The 20,084-nt window shown below is 40.4% G+C and overlaps 1 protein-coding gene across 1 annotated transcript in view; it reads right to left on the bottom strand.

The window, feature by feature from the left end:
- Positions 1 to 20,084, bottom strand: part of GRXCR1 (glutaredoxin and cysteine rich domain containing 1) — a 116,227-nt gene that overhangs the window by 54,869 nt on the left and 41,274 nt on the right. The window contains exon 2 of the mRNA XM_061164786.1: positions 2,584 to 2,826. Coding sequence (XP_061020769.1) covers positions 2,584 to 2,826 — 243 coding nt within the window. The remainder of the gene's footprint in view (positions 1 to 2,583; positions 2,827 to 20,084) is intronic.

The following is a 20,084-nucleotide window of genomic DNA, read 5'->3' as shown; positions in this document are numbered from 1 at the left end:
AAAGGGAGGAAAAAAATCTCTGTGTCTGACCTCTCTTCAGACTTTGGGGCTTCAAATTTCAGAAGCAACAGGGTAGCACGTGTGTGATTCTTCTACGTCTGGGTTACTTTGTGTGAATAAAGTGATCACAGGGACAGTCATTGAGAAAGAACTCTGCATTCCACCTCCGTTGTTGATCCCGCTCTCCCTCTATCCCTGAAACTGAAGGACAGACCGCAGGAGAGGCGCTTGGGCGGGTTAGGCAGAGAAGCAGGAAGAAGATGAGCGTGGCTGAAGTCAGAGCAGCGGGTGGGCCAAGCTCCCTGCCCCCGAGTGATCTTACTGATCGCCCACTGAGATCGGGGAGCAGCTTCACAGAACTTAGAGCACCACAGTGAGAAAGATCTCACATGGTCAGAACTTTTTCCCAGCTTTAAAAGCAAATTCGCACAACCTTGTACCAGTGATTTTCTCCCTGGTGTGGATGTTCTTCAGATTGTGTCCCCTGTGGAAGGATGTCTTAGAGAAGGGAAGAACATGAAGGGACAGTATAGCGTCATTCCCACAGCTGTTTAATGTATGTGTTTGAGAGCTTTGTGACAAGCTCTGTCCTAGGTGCCAAGAACAGAGCAGCAAAGAAACTAGCGACAATTACCTTCCTTGAGGTGACGCGCCAGGGTACAAGGGCCTGGGGACTCGGCCTGACCTAACACGGAGCCCTGCCGATTACCCAGCCGTGTGACCTGGAGCAAAAGGATGTTCTCTTTTTCAAAACAGGGATGAAAATTGCTGCTATTTATTGAAAACATACTTTGTTCCAACCATACAAACTGATTAATATTTTATATCATTATGTAACTGATACATATAATTATATAATAATGGGGCTTCCCAGGTGGCACTAGTGATATTAAAAAAAAAAAAACCTTCTTGCCAATGCAGAGGACACAAGAGACATGTTTCGATTTCAGGGTCAGGAAGATCCTCTGGAATAGGAAACAGCAACCCACTTCAGTATTCTTGTCTGGAAAAGTCCATGGACAGAGGAACCTGGCACGCTACAGTCCACGGGGCCTCAGAGTTGGACATGATTAAGTGAGCACACACACACACACAGACGCAAAATAATAAAACAATATAATACACACATATATAGTAAAACCCTCACAGCTAGCCTAAGAAAAGTTCTGCTAGTATTCTCATACAAAGGAGGAAGCCAGGTACAGAGTGATTTACACATTTCCCAGCATTAGAAGTGTCAGAGCATGAATTTGAAACGATGCTGCCTGACTCCAAGGCTATCTTGCCTTTTAACCAGTGTTCCAGAGAGTTCATTTCTAAAGTTAGACTGATGGTTAGAGGAGTAACACATGTAAGCTGAGAGTATGCTATAGTGCTTTGTAAAATCGATGTATTTATCTGCCATTATTATCTGCTCCATTGCTGTGGGTTTCTGGGACCTCAGGCTCAATACTTCAATCAAAATTCTTCTCATTCAGAATCAATCTGTGTCCAGCTCTGGTTGAAAGTAAGACTGCATGATGTCATAGCTAGTGAATCATGGCTTTTCTGCATTAATCTTTCCATAAGATGGCAGACTGCCTCTAACAGCCACAGCTCTAGACAGGATACAAGATACAAGCTCCCTGGGACAAACAGGAGCATTTCCTGCTAAGAAAAAGCTCCCGCTTTTTCTAACTTTCCCTGAAACCTGAAGGTTAAGACCAGATTTGAGAAATTAATACGTACTGATTTCTCACTGCACTCAAGGCACCAGAAATATCAAGAAAAATACAGAATGCCATGTAGATTAATTATTGCAATTCACTTTTCTCTTCTCTGACCAGTGACCTTGTCAGTCTTACCTCCCCAGCCACTGGCATCCCTCAGCTCTTTGCTCTTCCTCTTCCAAAGTGTTCCCTCCAGAGCCCCCTACTTGGGCTTCTTACCGATGACACACATTCATAGATGGATGGGGGTTATTATGCTAACGGTGTTATTCAGAGAGCAATGAAGGAGTCAGGTTTTTCTGCTGCTCTGGGAATTCTCCACTCTGCTCACTGTAAGCCTGCATTTGTGTCTCACACTCCTGCATTACTCAAATCAAGAATCATTTTAAACAACAAGCAGATAAAATTCTGGCTACAGGCCCTATTTCGTATTGATTTCATTTCATGACTGTCATCTCAGTTTCATTAAGTAAGAAATTGAGTGTTTGATAATATAGTATAGGAGAATTCACAGATGCATATCTCATATATTCCATTTTTCTTGCCTGCATTTAAAAAAAGTTTTTATCCCATATGTCAAGCTTCTCAATTCAAAACTCAAGTCAACTAACCATTTTTAAAATGTATTTCTATTCAAAAAGACAATTTCATGCTGATTTTGTCTCACTACGAATCCATAGGGATGAACACTGTAGTGATACATCATTTGGGATAGAAATAAGTGCCTCAAAACTGCTGGACTCCGAAATTTTGAACTCCGAAAATCAGTAAGTATGCTGGTAGCTGTGAAGCAAGTTGCTTTGTCATAGGTTTACAGATTTCTATCAACACTGGTTAGGTTCAATAAAAAAGATTTTCCTTAGCAGATACTTACCCCTAGATAATGGCCATCAATGAACACGACAGGGAGGGAAGGAGCTTCAGAAACCCGGCGGCATCGTTCGTCTAACTCTTTTCCATAGTCACCATTCAGAGCTATGTTTTTCTCTTCAAATTTGACTCGATGGTTCTGGAAGATCTTTCTAACCAGTTCACACCTTTCAAAGGTTGTCCGTACCACCCGAAGGCAAGTGGTATAAATCACTACCCGGTCAAATTCCAGCTCAGTTGATGGTTGCTGAAGGAAAACATTATAGTATAAATATTTTGCATTTGCTTTCTTCTCATTATTTTAAAACAATTAACATTTTAGCCAATGACTTACATGTTAAATGTGTACAATACAAGCTGAATAAGCACCATATTGGACAATTCTAAGACATGTCTTTATATTTTAGAACATCTATAATTGCAATAAAAATGGCAATCAACAGAATTTAGATGACATAATTTAATTGACCATATTTTTTTCTCTTCTCAGTAGCATATCAGATAATGGTGCACCTTAAAATTGATGATGTCTTACATGCAGAAGGTAGGATACTAAGCTCCACCATTTTGTATTCAAAGAAATTGAACCACTCAGCCAGATGCAGACACACAGGTAGTCCTGAAAAGGTATGACGTGATGAGGATGGCAATGCAGTGGTCCACACTTCACTGAGAAAGGGGACATTTTGTTTTTTCTGGTGGTAACATGTACTAAAGACATAAGAATCATTTCTTCCCTCAAGAGAATTTAGAGGCTGAGCTGAAAACCAGAGCTCTGGAAGGGCAAAGCCTGCGTCGTGAACTCTGGAGCAGGCGGGGAGTAAGAGAGGTACTAGTGAGGGGCAGGAAGCGTGTCCTTTGAAAAGGGAAAAAGAGAACTCTGCTTCAGGCACATTTCAGGATTTCAGTCAAGTCACTTAGTGTTGTCAGATAAGATTATCATAAACATAAACTTGAAATCTGGATTTTTGTAAGAAATTTTCTGCTTTCTAAATAGCGGCACCTCGTTAAAAAATATATTAAGGCCCTTGGACCAATATCACTGAAGGCTGAATTTGGCCTATAGACCGGAAATGTATTAACAATGGAAAGGAGAGAGTCCCGGGGAGTTACATCATATATTCCTGGACAATGTCTCTGGCCATCTGTGTCTCTGAGAAGTTACTGAGCCATTTAGCTCAGTTTCCTCATTTGTAGAATGTGATAATAGCTGTAGATACCAAACAGATTTGATGAGTAGATTAAGTAAGAGAGAATAAGAAAACAACTGCTGCAGGGCTTAGAATAAAGTACTGTGTAAAGTTATAACTGCAAAAATATTACACTCCACATTGTGGAACTTTTAAGAATAAAACCACAAGCAAAAATAAATCAGTGGAAAATATTAGTGAAATTAATAATACAATAAAAAAAGAGGACTATTACTATGCTTTAGATTAAGAAGCATTGATCTTCAAAGAGGGTAACCAAATGCCCAAGAGCCTCTGGTTTCCCCTCATACATTTATGGACATGCTGGGAATCATTGAACTCACTCTAAATGTTGCAGCTTTTGGAAGAGCACTAAGGTTCTCTTCTTCCTAATGATATTATCTGGGTAATTATGCATTGTTCCTCTGGTTGCAAAGACATAACTGCATTTGTTTTTACCAAAATGCTCCACTTTTTTCAATAGTACACGTATTGTTTTAAATATTTGATAAGAAATACAGTTCCCCTATGTGAAGAAGTGGGAAAGTTTAAGATTGGACCTTTCTGCTACCACAACAACTGACTCACATAGGATTCTCTCTGCTAGGAAACAAATGCTTGGTACCACTTTCCTATGTGTCTCTAAGAAATATACATTTAAAAAACAGTAACAGCGTGAATCCTTATTGAGTGGCCATGTTAAATGCTGTCTAATGCAAAGGGTAACAAAAATATTCCTATACGGCTATTATTGAGGATTAGCTTTGTTGCCTGAAATCAATGATTCTACAATAGTATTTGATATCAGAATAAACTAGGGAGCTTTTAAAAATCCCTAAAGCCCAGGCCAAGCACATACCAGTTAAATCAGAATCACAGGGTGGGACTTCAAAATTGAAGTTTTTTTTGAAAATTCCTATGGCAATTTCTGGCTTCCCCAGTGGTTCAGCAGTAAAGAATCCGCCGCAATGCAGAAGACACAGGAGACGTGGGTTTGATCCCTGACTCGGGAAGACCCCCTGGAGAAGGGAAGGGCAACCCACTCCAGTATTCCTGCCAGGAGAATCCCATGGACAGAGGAGCTTGGAGGCTTCAGTCCATCGGATCACAAAGAGCCAGACACAACTCAAGCTACTGAGCACACAACACATGGCAATTTCCGTGCAACCGAGGTCCAGGGCTAGTTAGACACCAGCTGGAGATGCGGAATCACGAGCTGCAGCCAGACCTACTGAATCCGAATCTGCTCTTTAGCGAGTTTTCTGGGAAATCTGGGTGCACGTTGTATTTTGAGGTGCCCTGATAAGTCACATAGACAGTTTGACTTGACAGAAAACCTAGGCTTATGTCCTTTTAAAATAACTGCTAGTCATTTACACAGTCATTAGAATAAGTTGCCAAATATATGCTAGGCACTAGATATATAATGGTGAACAAACAATACAATTTCCTAACAGCATGGAGTTCATAGGTTAAAGTAATTTTTTAAAAAACCTAAAATGTTACGTAAATAAATATAGAATTATAAACTGATAAGTGCTGCAAAGGAAATGCACAGGTTGTTAGAAGAGGCTATGGCAGAAGGGTCTTTTTTGTTTAGAGGTTAAGAAAGCAATTTCTGGTATTTGAGCTCCGATTAAAATAATAAGAAGTTACAGAAATTAACTAGGTAGTGAGCATGGGGGGAAATATCATAGACAAGTGTAAAGAGGTTGACACGGAGGAAGATGGCATGTTTGAGATTTTGAAAGAAAGTCTTAGGTGAAACACAAAGAAGGAGAATTATAATAATACCGAATGATTCTGGACATGTATATAGGATCAATAGCATGTGTATTTTACAGCCACTTTAAAGATCTATGGCCTTTCTCCAAGAGCAATGGGAAATTTCTGAAGGTTTTTAAGGGGTATGGGAGGGGTTTACATATTTTAAAAATAAGTGAACCAATTCCAGTGCAGACATTTGCACAAACCTAGCCAGTGCCATTTCTGTTTTAGTTGTTTAGTTGCTAAGTCTTGTCTGTCTCTTTGGAACCCCGTGGACTAGAGCCCACCAGGCTCCTCCATGGGATTTCCCAGACAAGAACACTGGGGTGGGTTGCCATTTCCTTCTCCAGGGGATCTTCCCAACCCAGGGATCAAACCCATGTTTCCCACACTGGCTGGCAGAATCTTTACTGCTGAGCTGGCTGGGAGGCTGAGCAACAGTGTCATTATTAGTACAGTCTAGAGGAACGATGCTCTCAGGGCCGTGTAACCCACACCGCGACCCACCATTTCCATGCTCATCCCCAACTCCCTTGGTCTGGGAACTCAGACTGAATCTGGGATCAATTCAAGGTAGGAAATAAAGTTATCTGGTGTAAGTAATTAAGTAAATAAGAATGATCTTATTGAACAGTTTTTTATATGATGTGAAAGTAGATCTTTCTATAAATATAAGTGGGTTGAATTATTTATCAAGGTTGTTTCCAGTTTTATCATATGAATTTTAAACGATATTGTCTTGGGGGAAAATAATCCTCTTCTACACTTGCTTTTTTTCTTTCCCTCAACAGATTTGTCAAAGCATCTGGCCAGAAATCTAAAAATAGCCTCTCCGTGGTTAGCTGTCCCTCTTCTCCCTTCCTCAGTGTTACCATGGGAATAGCTAATGAAGGATGGAGGCGTCTGAGAAAGCGCTAAGAAGCCACTGGGATCTGCAGCCTGCTTGTTCTGAGGGAGTCAATCTAGGTGATAATAAAGGCAAGCTATTGCCTCCTTTCCATTGATTAAAATAAGATGAATCTTCAGGGTGCCCAAAGCCTCACAACAACCCACAGCAAAGGTGGATGTGTTGTCAAGGGCGGGAACTCGCTGTGAACGAGACTGAAGGGTTTCTACGTAGCCAAATCCATCTTCACGCTGCACCTGGCCGTCCGCGCTGTCAGGCAGTAAGCGCTGCAGTCGTCTAGGCGTCTGGGAACACTCCTAGAGCCCACGTCTGCTGTAACTGCCACGGCCTCGGGCCAGGAATCAGTCCCCTGATGGATGATGCCCCCTGATGCAGGGTCGGCTTGGTGCAGACCCGCCTCCGCGGGCTGGGGCGGATCTGGTGGGTTATATCCACTCGACCCTTTGCCTGCCCAGGTGACCAAGATCCCCTGAAACTGAGATGCCTCGACAATTCCAGGAATTCAATTCTTAAACAAAACTAAAAGACATAATAAAGAGTGACGTTTTAAAGCACTGATGGCAGTGCGTGCGTGCATGCGCGCTCAGTTTTGTCCGACTCCTCGATCCCACAGACCGTAACCCTCCAGGCCCCATGTCCATGGGGATTCTCCAGGCAAGAACACTGGGGGGGGTTGCCATGCCCTCCTCCAGGAGACCTTCCCAACTCAGGGATCTAACCCACGTCTTCTGCTATGGCAGACATAATGCTAATAACGTTACATTTACTTAATCTTCCCAGTAGTTTACATGATGTGAGTATATCTATTTATAGATCTAGAAGCCTAGGTTCAGAGAGAACAAGTGTCCTCAGAAGGATGATGGAGTTAAAATTACAGCAAAATTAGAAAATCGGAGCCCCGATGCACCCACTTCAGAGTCCATGTGTTTCCAGCCCGCCAAGCAGACTCCTGAGCAGCGCTGTTGCTTTGTTATCCCTGCCCCCGGATGAAGTTATTGCCAAAACAGACCACTGCAGAGCTAACTCAAGGCCCGTAGATAACACTGATGACTTAAAGAGGTTGGTCTCTCTACCAAACTATGCTCCCACATTTAATAGCACCATCCCAGGAGGGGCATTTTTACCTTTTTTCATTTCAGTCTAAAAAGGTTCCTTTGACATGGACAAGATGCAGAGATCTTTTCTTCTCCGTCTGAAGACGAAGAAGTGAAGTGATTATCTCAGAGCCACGCAGCCTGTCGGAAGGCTAGCTGGGACTGGACCCAGATTCCCTGATTATGAGGCATCGGGCCAACCCGCTGGCTCCAGGAAGCAATTTTAAATACAAGACACTTGCCTTTGGAAGCAGGGATGTGGGCCTTACTTAGTAAAGGGCGTGAATTTTCTCTCTCTCTCTCCCTCTTCATGCCACTCTGTAAACCCCTGTGGCTGTATGCATATTCTGAGATGCTTCTCAATATTAAATTTAAATAAATAAATAAGTTCCTGCCTGCCTTGTTTCAAAGTGCTGTTTGAATTATTTCATTTAACTACTGTGATGTGAAAACCCACTTTATCCACACCATCCTACTCTCTTATCTTAGTTCCTGAATCGAACTCCACTCTGACCACACTCCCTATTCAGTTCTGAGGGTAAATAGTGATTCTCAATGCTACACCCCGTCCCACACTTTGACCACAAACACCATGAGTACCTTCTCATGCTCCTTTGTAAGACACAGGTTATAAAATAATTATAATAACTACTATTTGCTGCATGACTCCTGTGTGTGTGTGTAAATATATTATGTATAATATATTAATAATATATAATAGTAATATATATTAATATATATAATATATTTACACACACACACACACAGGTCTAGGGCTGTTCTAGGGCAGTTCTAGGGCTGCAAAGGGGAACTTTACATGTGCAATGTTCACTTATCATAAGAGATAAGGATTATTATCCAAATTTTATAGGCAAAGAAACTGAAACTTGAAGGTAAACTTAAGGTGTCTGCATGCCTCAGAGGAACATGGAGCAGAACCAGAACTTTAAGCTGAGTTCCCTTCTCAATCCTTGCTTACAGCCTTAGGGAGATACTCCACGACCCTCTTAAGTGCAGCCCACCCACGGTCGCACCATTCCAGACCTGAGCATTGACTAGTACCGCGGAAGGACTGTCAAAGCGGCGATCCTAGAAACTCCCATTGCTCCTCCCTCCACTTCATCCCAGTGTCTCTGGTCACATATCACCTTCTCAGACATACCTCCCTCATCATCCCCTGTAAAAATAGCCCCTCCGTGCCCTAATGCAATTCTTTCTTTTAGAATGCTTAGTGCTGCTGGACATGATTGTGTATGTTTATTGGCTTATCATCTCAACAAATAAAACGTAACCTAAATAAGGCAAGGGCTTCCCTGGTAGATCAGTGATAAAGAATCTGCCTGCCAATGCAGGAGACATGGGTTTGAGCCCTGACCTGGGAAGATCCTCTGCAGAAGGAAATGGTAACCCGCTTCAGTATTCTTGCTTAGAGAACCCCATGGACAGAGGAGTCTGGCAAGCTATAGTCCATGGGGTCACAAAGAAATGGAAATGACTCAGTGACTGAACACACACACACACACACACACAAATAAAGCAGAAATTCATTTTGTACACAAGAACTCAGAATATGACCCAGTACATGGATGCTCAGGAAACACCTCCTGACCTCTTCTGCATACACTGAACTAATACTTGGTTTGAATCTATCTCTTAGTAACAGAATAATCTCACACCAGTTAAAAATGAATAGGGAAATCCTTAACATGAGTCCTGACACATAGCAAACATTCAACAAATATTTCTTCATTATTAACATCATTATTACAAAATGTTTTGGACACACAACGGCAGTAGTACTATCACCACTATCATTATCATCAACAAGTCCAAACTCACACCAGTCATCAACCTCCTAAGTTTGAATGGCAAAGTGTAACTTCATAATTACATGATGACCAAAAAATAAATGTCTTTAATGAGTTAAATTACTACTTAAATTTGCCTAGATATGCCATCAATTCTGAGAGTGGAAAACAATAGAGAATACATATAAGATGTCATAAAAATCCCTCCTTTTCTAAGTTCAGCTGCCCTCTTGGTGGCATGAAAGAAACACGTGAGCATAAACTCTTCACACAAAGATTTCGGTACAGTGCATTCTGTTTGCACAATGCTCCAAGATCACAGAAATAAATGGATTTTACTTTATTTCATTCATTATATTTCATTTCCCTTCATGCTTTAGAAGTTATCTGTTTGTCCAAATCAATTACTGAGTTGGCCTAGACATTAATTGAAAAGTCAATGAACCTAATGAATCCTTCAGACCAAAGAAATAAATTTTTCCAAAAAGTTAAACTGAAACAATACTGATTTTCCAGCACATCAGAGTTAATGGAAATGAAGGTGCCCCCTCCCACCCTTTGACCTTGGAGAGGGGAGTCATAATTCTGTCAATTTAGCGCTAATCTAACACAGGGAGATTTCACTTGAAAATTTAGATTTTTGTCTTCTCTTGAAACAGCAGAAAACTTGGCAACACTGGTTTTGCTGCCTTCCTCTGCAAAAACAGCTTGACAGCAATTCCTCACTTTAGATGACACACGGCTCTTGTCGCATTTAATACCATTTCCCTTACATCTAGACAATCTCTCTCATGAACACTGCCTGCATCGCCCCTTTAGGTCTGAGTTTTGATGCCACATTTAGTCCATGGCTTCCCTGGTGCCTCAGCTGGTAAAGAATCCGCCTGCAATGTGGGAGGCCTGGGTTCGATCCCTGGATTGGGAAGATCCCCTAGATAAGGGAAAGGCTACCCACTCCAGCATTCCGGCCTGGAGAATTCCATGGACTCTATAGTCCATGGGGTTGCAAAGAGTTGGACATGACTGAGTGACTTTCACTTTTGCAGAGGTAAATAGCAACCCACTCCAGTATTCTTGCCTAGAGAATTCCATGGACAGAGGAGCCTGGTGGGCTACAATCCACGCGGTTCTAAAGAGTCAGACACGACTGAAAGTAGCTTAGCACCAGCATCTAGTCCATATGCACCCTTTACATGGGAAGAAATTGAGACTCACACTTTAATTATTTGAATCAAACTTTTTTTTTAGGAAGCAACATGTTGCAGGGGAAAGAAAATCAATCTGGAGCCATTGCTTTGGCACTTAGTACCTGCATGAACTTGGGGAAATCAGTTTACTTTCCCAGGATTACTTTTTCTCTTCTGTCATATAGGTACAGCTATAATCTAGCCCATGGGGGAGTTGTAGGGTCATAGGTAAAAGGCACCTGAAAGAAAGCGGAAGTGAAAGTAGCTCAGTCGTGTCTGACTCTTTGCAACCCCAAGGAATTCTCCAGGCCAGAATACTGGAGTGGGTAGCCTTTCCCTTCTCCATGGGATCTTCCCAACCCAAGGATCGAACCCAGGTCTCCCGCATTGCAGGAGGATTCTTTACCAACTGAGCTATCGGGGAAGCCCAAAGACACCTGAAGACACTGTAAACTGTAAAACTTTACAGACACACGAGCCATCATTATCCCCCAAAGTCACACAGCTTGGAGGAGAGGATCTAGGATCTCATGGAAGCCACCTTTCTACCAAACAAAAGCATCTCTCTTCTGACCTGAATACTTTGGTTTTTATAGAAATTGTCACAAACATGATTTATTGGCATTTGCAATTCTGCTCGTTTCTTCAGGTAATACAATATTGAGGTGAACACCAAAAATTATCATTTCAGGAGCATCCCATCCCAAAATGATATGCTTATCATAGTGAAAAACCAGGCAGCAAATGAATCAGAAACATCTTACAGATGGAGATACTGAAAAACCACATTGCCCCTCTCATCCTATGAAAGATTCAAGCGGCAAAACCAGAAGAAGCTGGACTAACATGTTTAACAATAGCATCCGAATAACAAGTGCTTGGTCCTGCCTTGACCATTTCCATAGTGCCTTTCATCTTTTTAGCTTATAAAAACTCTGGTGCTTTCTTAAAGGGAAAGTTGCCCTTTTTATTCCATTTTCCCAAAGACATACACATTATGAATACAAAATCAAGCAATAAAAGATTAAAATCTTTCTGGATTTTCTACATCAAAGAAACTGCCTGAATAATCAGCTAAATGTAGTCAGTCCTCTTTAGTGGGTTGGGATATGATAAGAGTCTACTCTGGAGACTGAAATACTTGCATCTCATCTCAGCTTGATGCTTTCATAAATTCCATTGTTATGAAGAGGTGACCTCCGTCTTTGTAGAATTCCCAGAATCAACTGAGAGTCTATTTCAAAGCCAGTGAAAACTCAGAGGTTGAGAGAACTGGAACCAGCCTCGGGCAAATCTCTCATCCCTGCCTCTTCTTTAGGCTTCCAGGTTTAACATCACTCTGACTCATGAATCTCATGGTCCCAACCTCACCTAAATATGCACTTCTCCAGATTCTAAACACTGTATTTAGGGGAGGAACTGCTGGAGAGCATTGACAGGAAGCTCGGAAGTTGGCACAGGAAGCTGGTACGTGTATCTTATGAGCACTGTGTCCTTTAATTCTATAGGGAAAGTAGGTGCTATCGTTATCTTAGCTTTGCAGATGAGGGAAGTAGGTGACAAGCCTAAAGTCAGACAAGTAGCCAGAGATGGAGCCAGTATTTGATCTGAGTAAACCACAGAACTCAAATCTTTATATGACCCTATAGGTCACATCCTGACTTTGACTCCATTTCTACCCCATCCCATTGAATAAAAAGAAGTTAGAGGGACAGATAATAGGATTTATTAATCCTAAAGTTTCATAAGTCACCAATCATAAAGGAAATCAGTCCTGAATACTCACTGGAAAGACTGATGTTGAAGCTGAAGCTCCAATGTTTTGGCCACCTGATGCAAAGAACTGACTCATTAGAAAAGACCTTGATGCTGGGAAAGATTGAAGGCAGGAGGAGAAAGGGACGACAGAGGATGAGATGGTTGGATGGCATCACCGACTTGATGGACATGAGTTTGAGCAAGCTCCAGGAGTTGGTGATGGACAGGGAAGCCTGGTGTGCCGCAGTCCATGGGGTCGCAAAGGGTCAGGCAGTTCAGTTCAGTCGCTCAGTTGTGTTGGACATGACTGAGCAACTGAACTGAAATGAATCTTAAAGTTTCATAATATTTTAGGGCTGTTGTATCAAATTACCACAAATGTAGTGGCCTAAAACAACAGAAATGTATTATCTCTAAATTAATTATCTCCAATCCTGGAGGTCAGAAGTCTCAAATAAGTTCCACTGGGCAGAAATCAAAGGCTTGGCAGGACCACCTCCCCTTTAGAGGCTCCAGGGGGGAATTTATTGCCTCATTTTCCCCAGCTTCTAGAGGTCACCTGCACTCCTTGGGTCTCCATCCCTTCTACCATCATCAAAGTACAGCTGACCCTTGAACAACACAGCTTTGAACTATGCAAGTCCATTTATACACAGATTTTTTTCAATAATAAATACTACTGTATTACATGATCTGATCCGAGGTTGGTTGAACCCTCAAATGCCAAACTGCTAGCATGAAGGAACCCAAGACGGTGAAGGTTGACTGAATTATACAGGATTTTTGACTCTCTGGAAGGTCAGTTTCCCTAACCTCCATTCTTGTTCAAGGACCAACTGTATACTGTAACAACCTCTGTTTCCATGGTCACACCTCTTCTCTGATTCCAACCTTCATGCCTCTTTCTTACAAGGACCCTTGTGATTACATTGGTCCCATCCAAAAATCCAGAATAATATTTCCATCTCAAGATCCCTAGCTAACTACAAATGCAAAGTCCCTTCTGCTGTAAGACAAATGTTCACAAACTCTAGGAATTAGGATGGGGCTTCCCAGGCGGCTCAGTGGTAAAGAATTCTTTACTACTTCTGCCAATGCAGGAGGCGCGGGAGCTGCAGGTTCGATCCCTGGGTCGGGAAGTTTCCCTGGAGAAGGAAATGGCAACCCACTCCAGTATTCTTGCCTGTGAAATCCCATGGACAGAGGAGCCTGGTGGGCTATAGTCCATAGGGTCTCAAAGAGTTGGGCATCATGACTGAGCAACTGAGCATTCAGAAATTAGGATAAGAACAACTTTGGGGTCAGGGAGACTATTGTTGACTTTATGATAGATATATATATAGGCAGGTAAATAGAGAGAGATTGACTTTAAGGTCACAGATCATAGGTTTAGGGGTAAAAAAAACTTCAAGTTACGCAATCTTAAAGCAGACTGGAAACTTGGAGATCATCTAACCCAGCTTGAACAAGTGTATGACAATGTCAAAAATACACTCAAACCTCTAGTAGACTGAATCTCCCTCATTGTACCTATTGGCTTGCTAAAACACAAAATAAGGGTATTTCTATTAAGACAGGTGTGAAACACATTGCTCTTTTAAGACCTCGATATAATCATTTGTGAGCAGGACTTCTCTCCAAGTTGCTACTGAAGAGATGGAAAGAGTTTAAAAACAAGCAAGTGCATTAAAGAAAGATTTGCTCGATCTTTGTCAATTCAGTGAGTCTCATTTCTCTTTTCTATTCTTTCCTACCTCTTGCCTTGCAACATGCTTTGCTCAAATTGTCAAACAAGCCTTAGAAATTGCTTTGAAAATCAGATGCTAAGCATGACGAAACAGGGAGGGTCTCTGTGTTACATGAAAAGAAAAGCACAAATAAAAATGTTTGAAATTTCTGCAAAAAGCCAGAGGTTGAATTTGTTTATGTGTTCCAAAAAGGAACCTAACTAAGTCTTTCAGTTCAACTTCAAAGCAAATAACCATAAGAATTGAAAAGCAAGAATATGTTGCCTTTTCATCTCATTTTCCCCAAATTATGTTGCTTTAATAATAGGAACAAAATTGTGACGCACAAGAAGCCTACAGGAGCTGATGTGAAGAATAATACTCAAAACCTTAAAAGTCATAATTTTTTTCAAGTGTATTCTGTACTGCCTTGGATGACCAATGTAATTTTCTAAAGGAAGATAAGCACTTGATATTGATTGCATATTCAAATAAGAAATAAATGCAGGTGTTTTTAAACAAGATTAATCATAGTATTATCAGAAAGAAGAAAATAAAAATATTCTTCACCAGACACTGCTTGCTTTGATAGCAGAACTCCTTACTGGAGCTAATTATTAGATTTTGGAAATTCAATCATTAGGAAAGAGATCTGGCTAAATTATTGAAGGAAATAATGTCTCATTAAGTGGAAGATTTTACTATCAGCCATTTTATTCATAATTCAATCAACATTTGCAGCAGAAAAAATATTCACTGATGATTTTTATGCTACAAGCATATCAGATGAATAGATTTATTATCACTATAATCCTCACAAACAAAATGCAATACATACTGCTATTTCACTTTCATTGACAAAGTAAATAAGTTACAAGGAGATTGCAAATTTGTTCAAAGCACAAACTCATAAAAATTTTTTCCATTGGCATACATAACATCCGTCTTTCCTAGATTTCCTCTTACGTGTCTGGCTATCCATGTTCCGCTAGAGTCACTCTTCCCTTAAGAATTCTCTTTCCCATGGACTCTCAGCTTGGACCACCTCCTTCTCTCTGGATGAGCTCATCAAAATTTCAATAACTAATTGAAGGCTGTGAACTCCCAAGGGCGTATCTTCAGCTCAGACTGCACTCCAGCACTCCAGACGAGATGTCCAGTTATCAGCGTAACATCTCCACCCAGAGGGACACACCCCTTATACCTTGCATTGAGAATGCCTGAAACTAACATCATTGCCACTAAACCTAGTTAACCCACTGCTGAAAATCTGGAATGGTCCTGATTCCTCCTGCACTTTCCCCCACCACCCCCATTGTCCGTAAATCAAGTATCAATTCTCTCTACATGTTTCAGGCCTTTTTCCTTCCCTCTGCCCCCACTTTTACAGCTTCTCTTTTTAAAAAGATGAGGAAATTGAGACTCAAAGATACAAAATGACTTTGCCCTGGATTATACAGATGTGATGTGGAAAACTAGAACTGACCCCAGGCAAGTCTACCTCCCCAGTCGGTAATGCAGTGCTTCCATTAATTGGTCACATCCCAGCCCTTTCATCATGGGCTCTGTGATTTCTTCTTGCATTCAAATGCAAATGCAAGCATTTCTATTTGCCCCTTATGCTTCAGTCTATGCTTCCTTGTGTCAATTACTAGCAGCATTGTGTCTAACAAATAGATTGTGAGTAACTTGGAAGAAAAGTTCAGATCTTCAAGTCTTCCATTATTGTCTGCTATTAAAATAGAATTGAGAATAGAAAGAGTAAAATGGAGAGACTCATTGGAAAAGACCCTGATGCTGGGAGGGATTGGGGGCAGGAGGAAAGGGGACGACAGAGGATGAGATGGCTGGATGGTATCACCAACTCGATGGACGTGAATTTGAGTGAATTCCGGGAGTTGGTAATGGACAGGGAGGCCTGGCGAGCTGCAATTCATGGGGTCGCAAAGAGTCGGACATGACTGAGCGACTGAACTGAACTGAAAATGGAGAGAGAGAAAGGGAGGGAACGGGGAGAAAGGAAGGGAGGGAGGGAAAGTAAGAAGGAGAGAGCAAGATGAACTCTTAAAATTCTTACAGGAGACAAGATGCATTACCATCGCCCCTCAAAGTATGGTCCATAGACCACTTGTATCAGATCTCCTGGGATGCAGTCCTAGCACCATCACCCCTGCCCTCAGATTCTGGTGCAGTAAGTACCCCAGACGATTCTTATCCAAACTACAGACTGCAAATCCCTGAAACCAGAAGTCTCTCGATGTTCTTGCCATCTTTTTAAACAGCATATTCTATTTGTCCCCACGGAGGGTAAGCAAATATTCTATAGGAAATTTGCCTAATCCTTATGACTGTCAACCAATAAGACTTGTCACCTTATTCTCATTTTCTCCTTCTTACTGAAAAAAGAGTTCCTAATTAAAACCTCCCACTGAGCTGACAGGAAGTCAGGTTCAGGTACCTATGCTGTCCTTTATCAATTTTGTGAAATAAGTGTGACAGTGAAATCTTACACAAAATCCTTGCCAAAGCACTCATCTCGTTTTAAATAAACGTCCACCTCAACAACTTTTCTGATTGTGTGTGCTGCGCATTGCATCCAGCTTACCAGATCCAGAGTGTTCAAAATGAATGATGTCATCTTTCTTTCTCTTATATTTTGTAGAAATGATTCATTGTTGTTACCATGCCCACAACCAGAAGAGTTTTCTATTAAAATGCCCCAGGCCCACACAAATAATTTTAGCTTGACTCCCTCTTTTTTCAGAGAGCACAAAGCAAGCTGTGAACTGAAAAGCAGAAGCTGAAATGATGTGCTTAGGTTGCTGTTTTAATTTAGGAGCTACGCCAAGTTAATAGGGAAAAAAATTCTGATAGTTTCCTAACCTGACTCATCTACATCACTTTTAAAAGGGAGGAGGGATATTGCCACATACCTTAGGTCTGTTTTGTTTTCTTTTTTTATGTTGCTTCTCAATTGTGAGGATAACTTTGTCCTTAAGAATTTACACATTCTCCCCACGGGCATGTATTATAAGACGATGGCTCAATTTTAGGCCCTTCAATCTATTGTCGCTCAAGAGGGACTTGATCTAAGCATTCTAACTAAAGCACACAGCATGCTGTAATGAATGGCTTAGGAATCAGAAGTCCTGGATCTTATTTCTAGTTTGGTCACAGTTTGGAGGCCTTTTTATATCCCTCTGGAACTCATGTGCTTCTCTATTAAATGAGAGGGATAGACTAGATCAAGGGCTAAATTCTCAAAGGTTTTTCAGTAGCTATGCAGGTAAAGCAAATGTGAGAACCAAAATGATAATATAAGACAACAGGGGGTAGCAGGGATTATGAAAAACTGGATTTTTATGCTCTCTCAAAAAGTATCTAAATTAATTTTAAAACATTGTGTTAACCAAGCCTCTGAAAGTCAGATCCAGCCCACAGACTATTTATGATCCCTAAACTAGATAGATTTTTCAGGTACCTTCTACCTCTAGAAGGTTTATGTGTGTTTCTGAAATCACAAGTAATGGTAATGAAACCACCTTATAATCCAGATAATAATAATTGTTAACATTCATCTGGTGCTTACTATACATCAGTCTCTTAGCTAAAGATTTAATTTACAGTAACTCATTTTAGTCCTTATAACTCTGCAATGAGGTATATATATAATAATAATAATAATAATATTATAATTATTTAATCTGCTTTTCCAAAGGGAAAAATTGAAGCATAGGTAGTTTAAATAACTTGTCCAAGCTAATCCACTGACATTTCTGTATGTATAAGGATTACAACAGTACCAAACAATAGAGCAAACCAGGCCTCATCAATTCCATAATCATTTCAATATTTAAGTTATAAACCTTAATCAAGAGGCTTAATGAAGGATAAAAGTAACACTTGAAAGTTAGGAAATATTTCATATGCAACATTATTTAATGTTCTACTCCATTAAAAATAATAAATTATAAAAGTTATTTTAAATGTCTCTATATTATTGAAATAGCCTTGTGTGCTCAGAGGACTAATTGTTATTAAAAACTAGAGAGTAAGAATAAGGATAATTTTTTATAAAAAGTCAACTGTCTAAAATATTATAAATTTTTAAATTAAAGAAAATGTGCTTTATTAATGTTGTATGAAAGTTAATATAATCATAAAATCAGAATAATAAAACTAGAAAAGGCTTATAGATTACCAGTGATTACCATTCGTTGACCCAATTATTAGACCGTATTGTAGCTGCAATATGATCATAGGAATTACCAATTTATTTTAATCCAAAATAACCAGTGAGATTGATAACCCTTAAAAGTTAATAGCTTGAATTTCTGGTTTCAACTCCAACATGTAGAGTCTGGAAGCTGTTACTTATAACAAGAAAAAGTTGTGCAAAACTAAAATCAATGACTTTTCTGGGTCCGTCACAGAAGTGAGGTTGCGAGGCAAACTGCCACCTTGAAACCTGGAGAGAGAGATGCACTCAGAGGGACCCAGCTGAACTCCGCTTTCCTGGAGCTGAAGTTGGACGCTTAAACGATAATTCTGATGAGCGGCTAGAGGTTGAATGTGGACTAGCAGGACACCGTGGAAAACTGAGGGGCTGCTCTGTTAGGTGGCCCCTAAAAGTTTTATGAGTTTTATTTGCAGGAATTCCCACAGATTCTCACAGTAAAGAGCCAAGAAAGATGCCCCAGGCTCTGCCAGGAGGAAGGGGAAAGAAACCCTTGTGAAAACGCACTCCAAGACAATTCCTCAGTCCTTGAATGTGGGTTACACAGTGACCTTCTCCCAAAGAGCACAGTGTGGAAGATGGAAGAAAGTGATCTGACAAGCGCTATCTCCGCCGGGTGATCAAGTTCAGCTTCACCTGTGGAAGGTCAAGTTGACAGCATGTACATTAAATATGATGTGATGAAAATGTCGCTTTACCTCTGTGATTTTTTTCTCCCCAAAACATAGAACTCCAGTCTAATCATGAGAAAAATATCAGATGAATTCCAGTTGGGAGATATTCTTCAACATTCCTGAACAATACTTCCCCAAACAATCAAGGCCTTAACCAAGGGAAGTCTGAGAAACTAAGTGAAATATGCTATTTAACCTGTGTTCCTAGGACAGAAAAAGGACATTAGGTAAACACTGAGGAAATCTAAATAAACTATGGACTTTAATCATCAAAAAGTCTACAAATAACAAATGTTGTCAGCCATGTGGGGAAAAAAGAAACCCTTACACTGTTAGTGGAAATGTAAATTGGTATAGCCACTGCAGAAAACAATATGGAGATTCCTCAAAAAAAATTAAAAATAGAACTATTGATATTATACAGCCCATTAATTCCACTCCTGAGTACGTATCCAGAAAAAATAAAAACACCAATTCAGAAAGTTACATGCAACCCAGCATCCACAGCTGCGCTGTTTACAACAGCCGAGACGGGGAAACAGCCCAACCGCCCATCAGTAGATGAATGGATAAAGACGTGGTGTATATTATACAGTGGAATATTACTCAGCCATAAAACATGAAATCCTGCATTTGCAGCAACATGGACTGACCTAGAGAATATTTTACTTAACGAAACATCATACAGAGAAATACAAATATTATATCACTGATACACGAAATCTAAAAAATAATACAAATGAGTGAAAAACAAAACAGAAACAGACTCACAGATATAAAAAGCAAACATGTGATTACCAAAGAGGAGAGGAGAGGTGAGAAGGACAAATTAGGGGTGTGGGATTAAGAGATATACATTATATGTATAAAATAGAAAACCCACAGGACATGTTGTATAGCACAGAGGATTAGAACTATCGATATTATCTTGCAATAACTTTCAATGGAGTATAATCTGTAAAAATACTGAATCGCTATGCTGTATACCTGAAATTAATACAATATTATAAATCAGCTATATATCAATAAAAACTAATAATGCATCAATATTGGTTTATTACTTACGTCAAATATACCATACTAGTTTTAAGATGTTAGTAATAGGGGAAATTGGGTGTGGGACATTTGGGAACTCTTTACTTTATCCTCACAATGT

The sequence above is a fragment of the Dama dama genome, chromosome 17, assembly GCF_033118175.1.
Source record: "Dama dama isolate Ldn47 chromosome 17, ASM3311817v1, whole genome shotgun sequence".
NCBI classification, from domain to species: domain Eukaryota; kingdom Metazoa; phylum Chordata; class Mammalia; order Artiodactyla; family Cervidae; genus Dama; species Dama dama.
The sequence above is the reverse complement of the archived record's forward strand: the minus strand, read 5'-3'. Positions and strand labels throughout refer to the sequence as shown.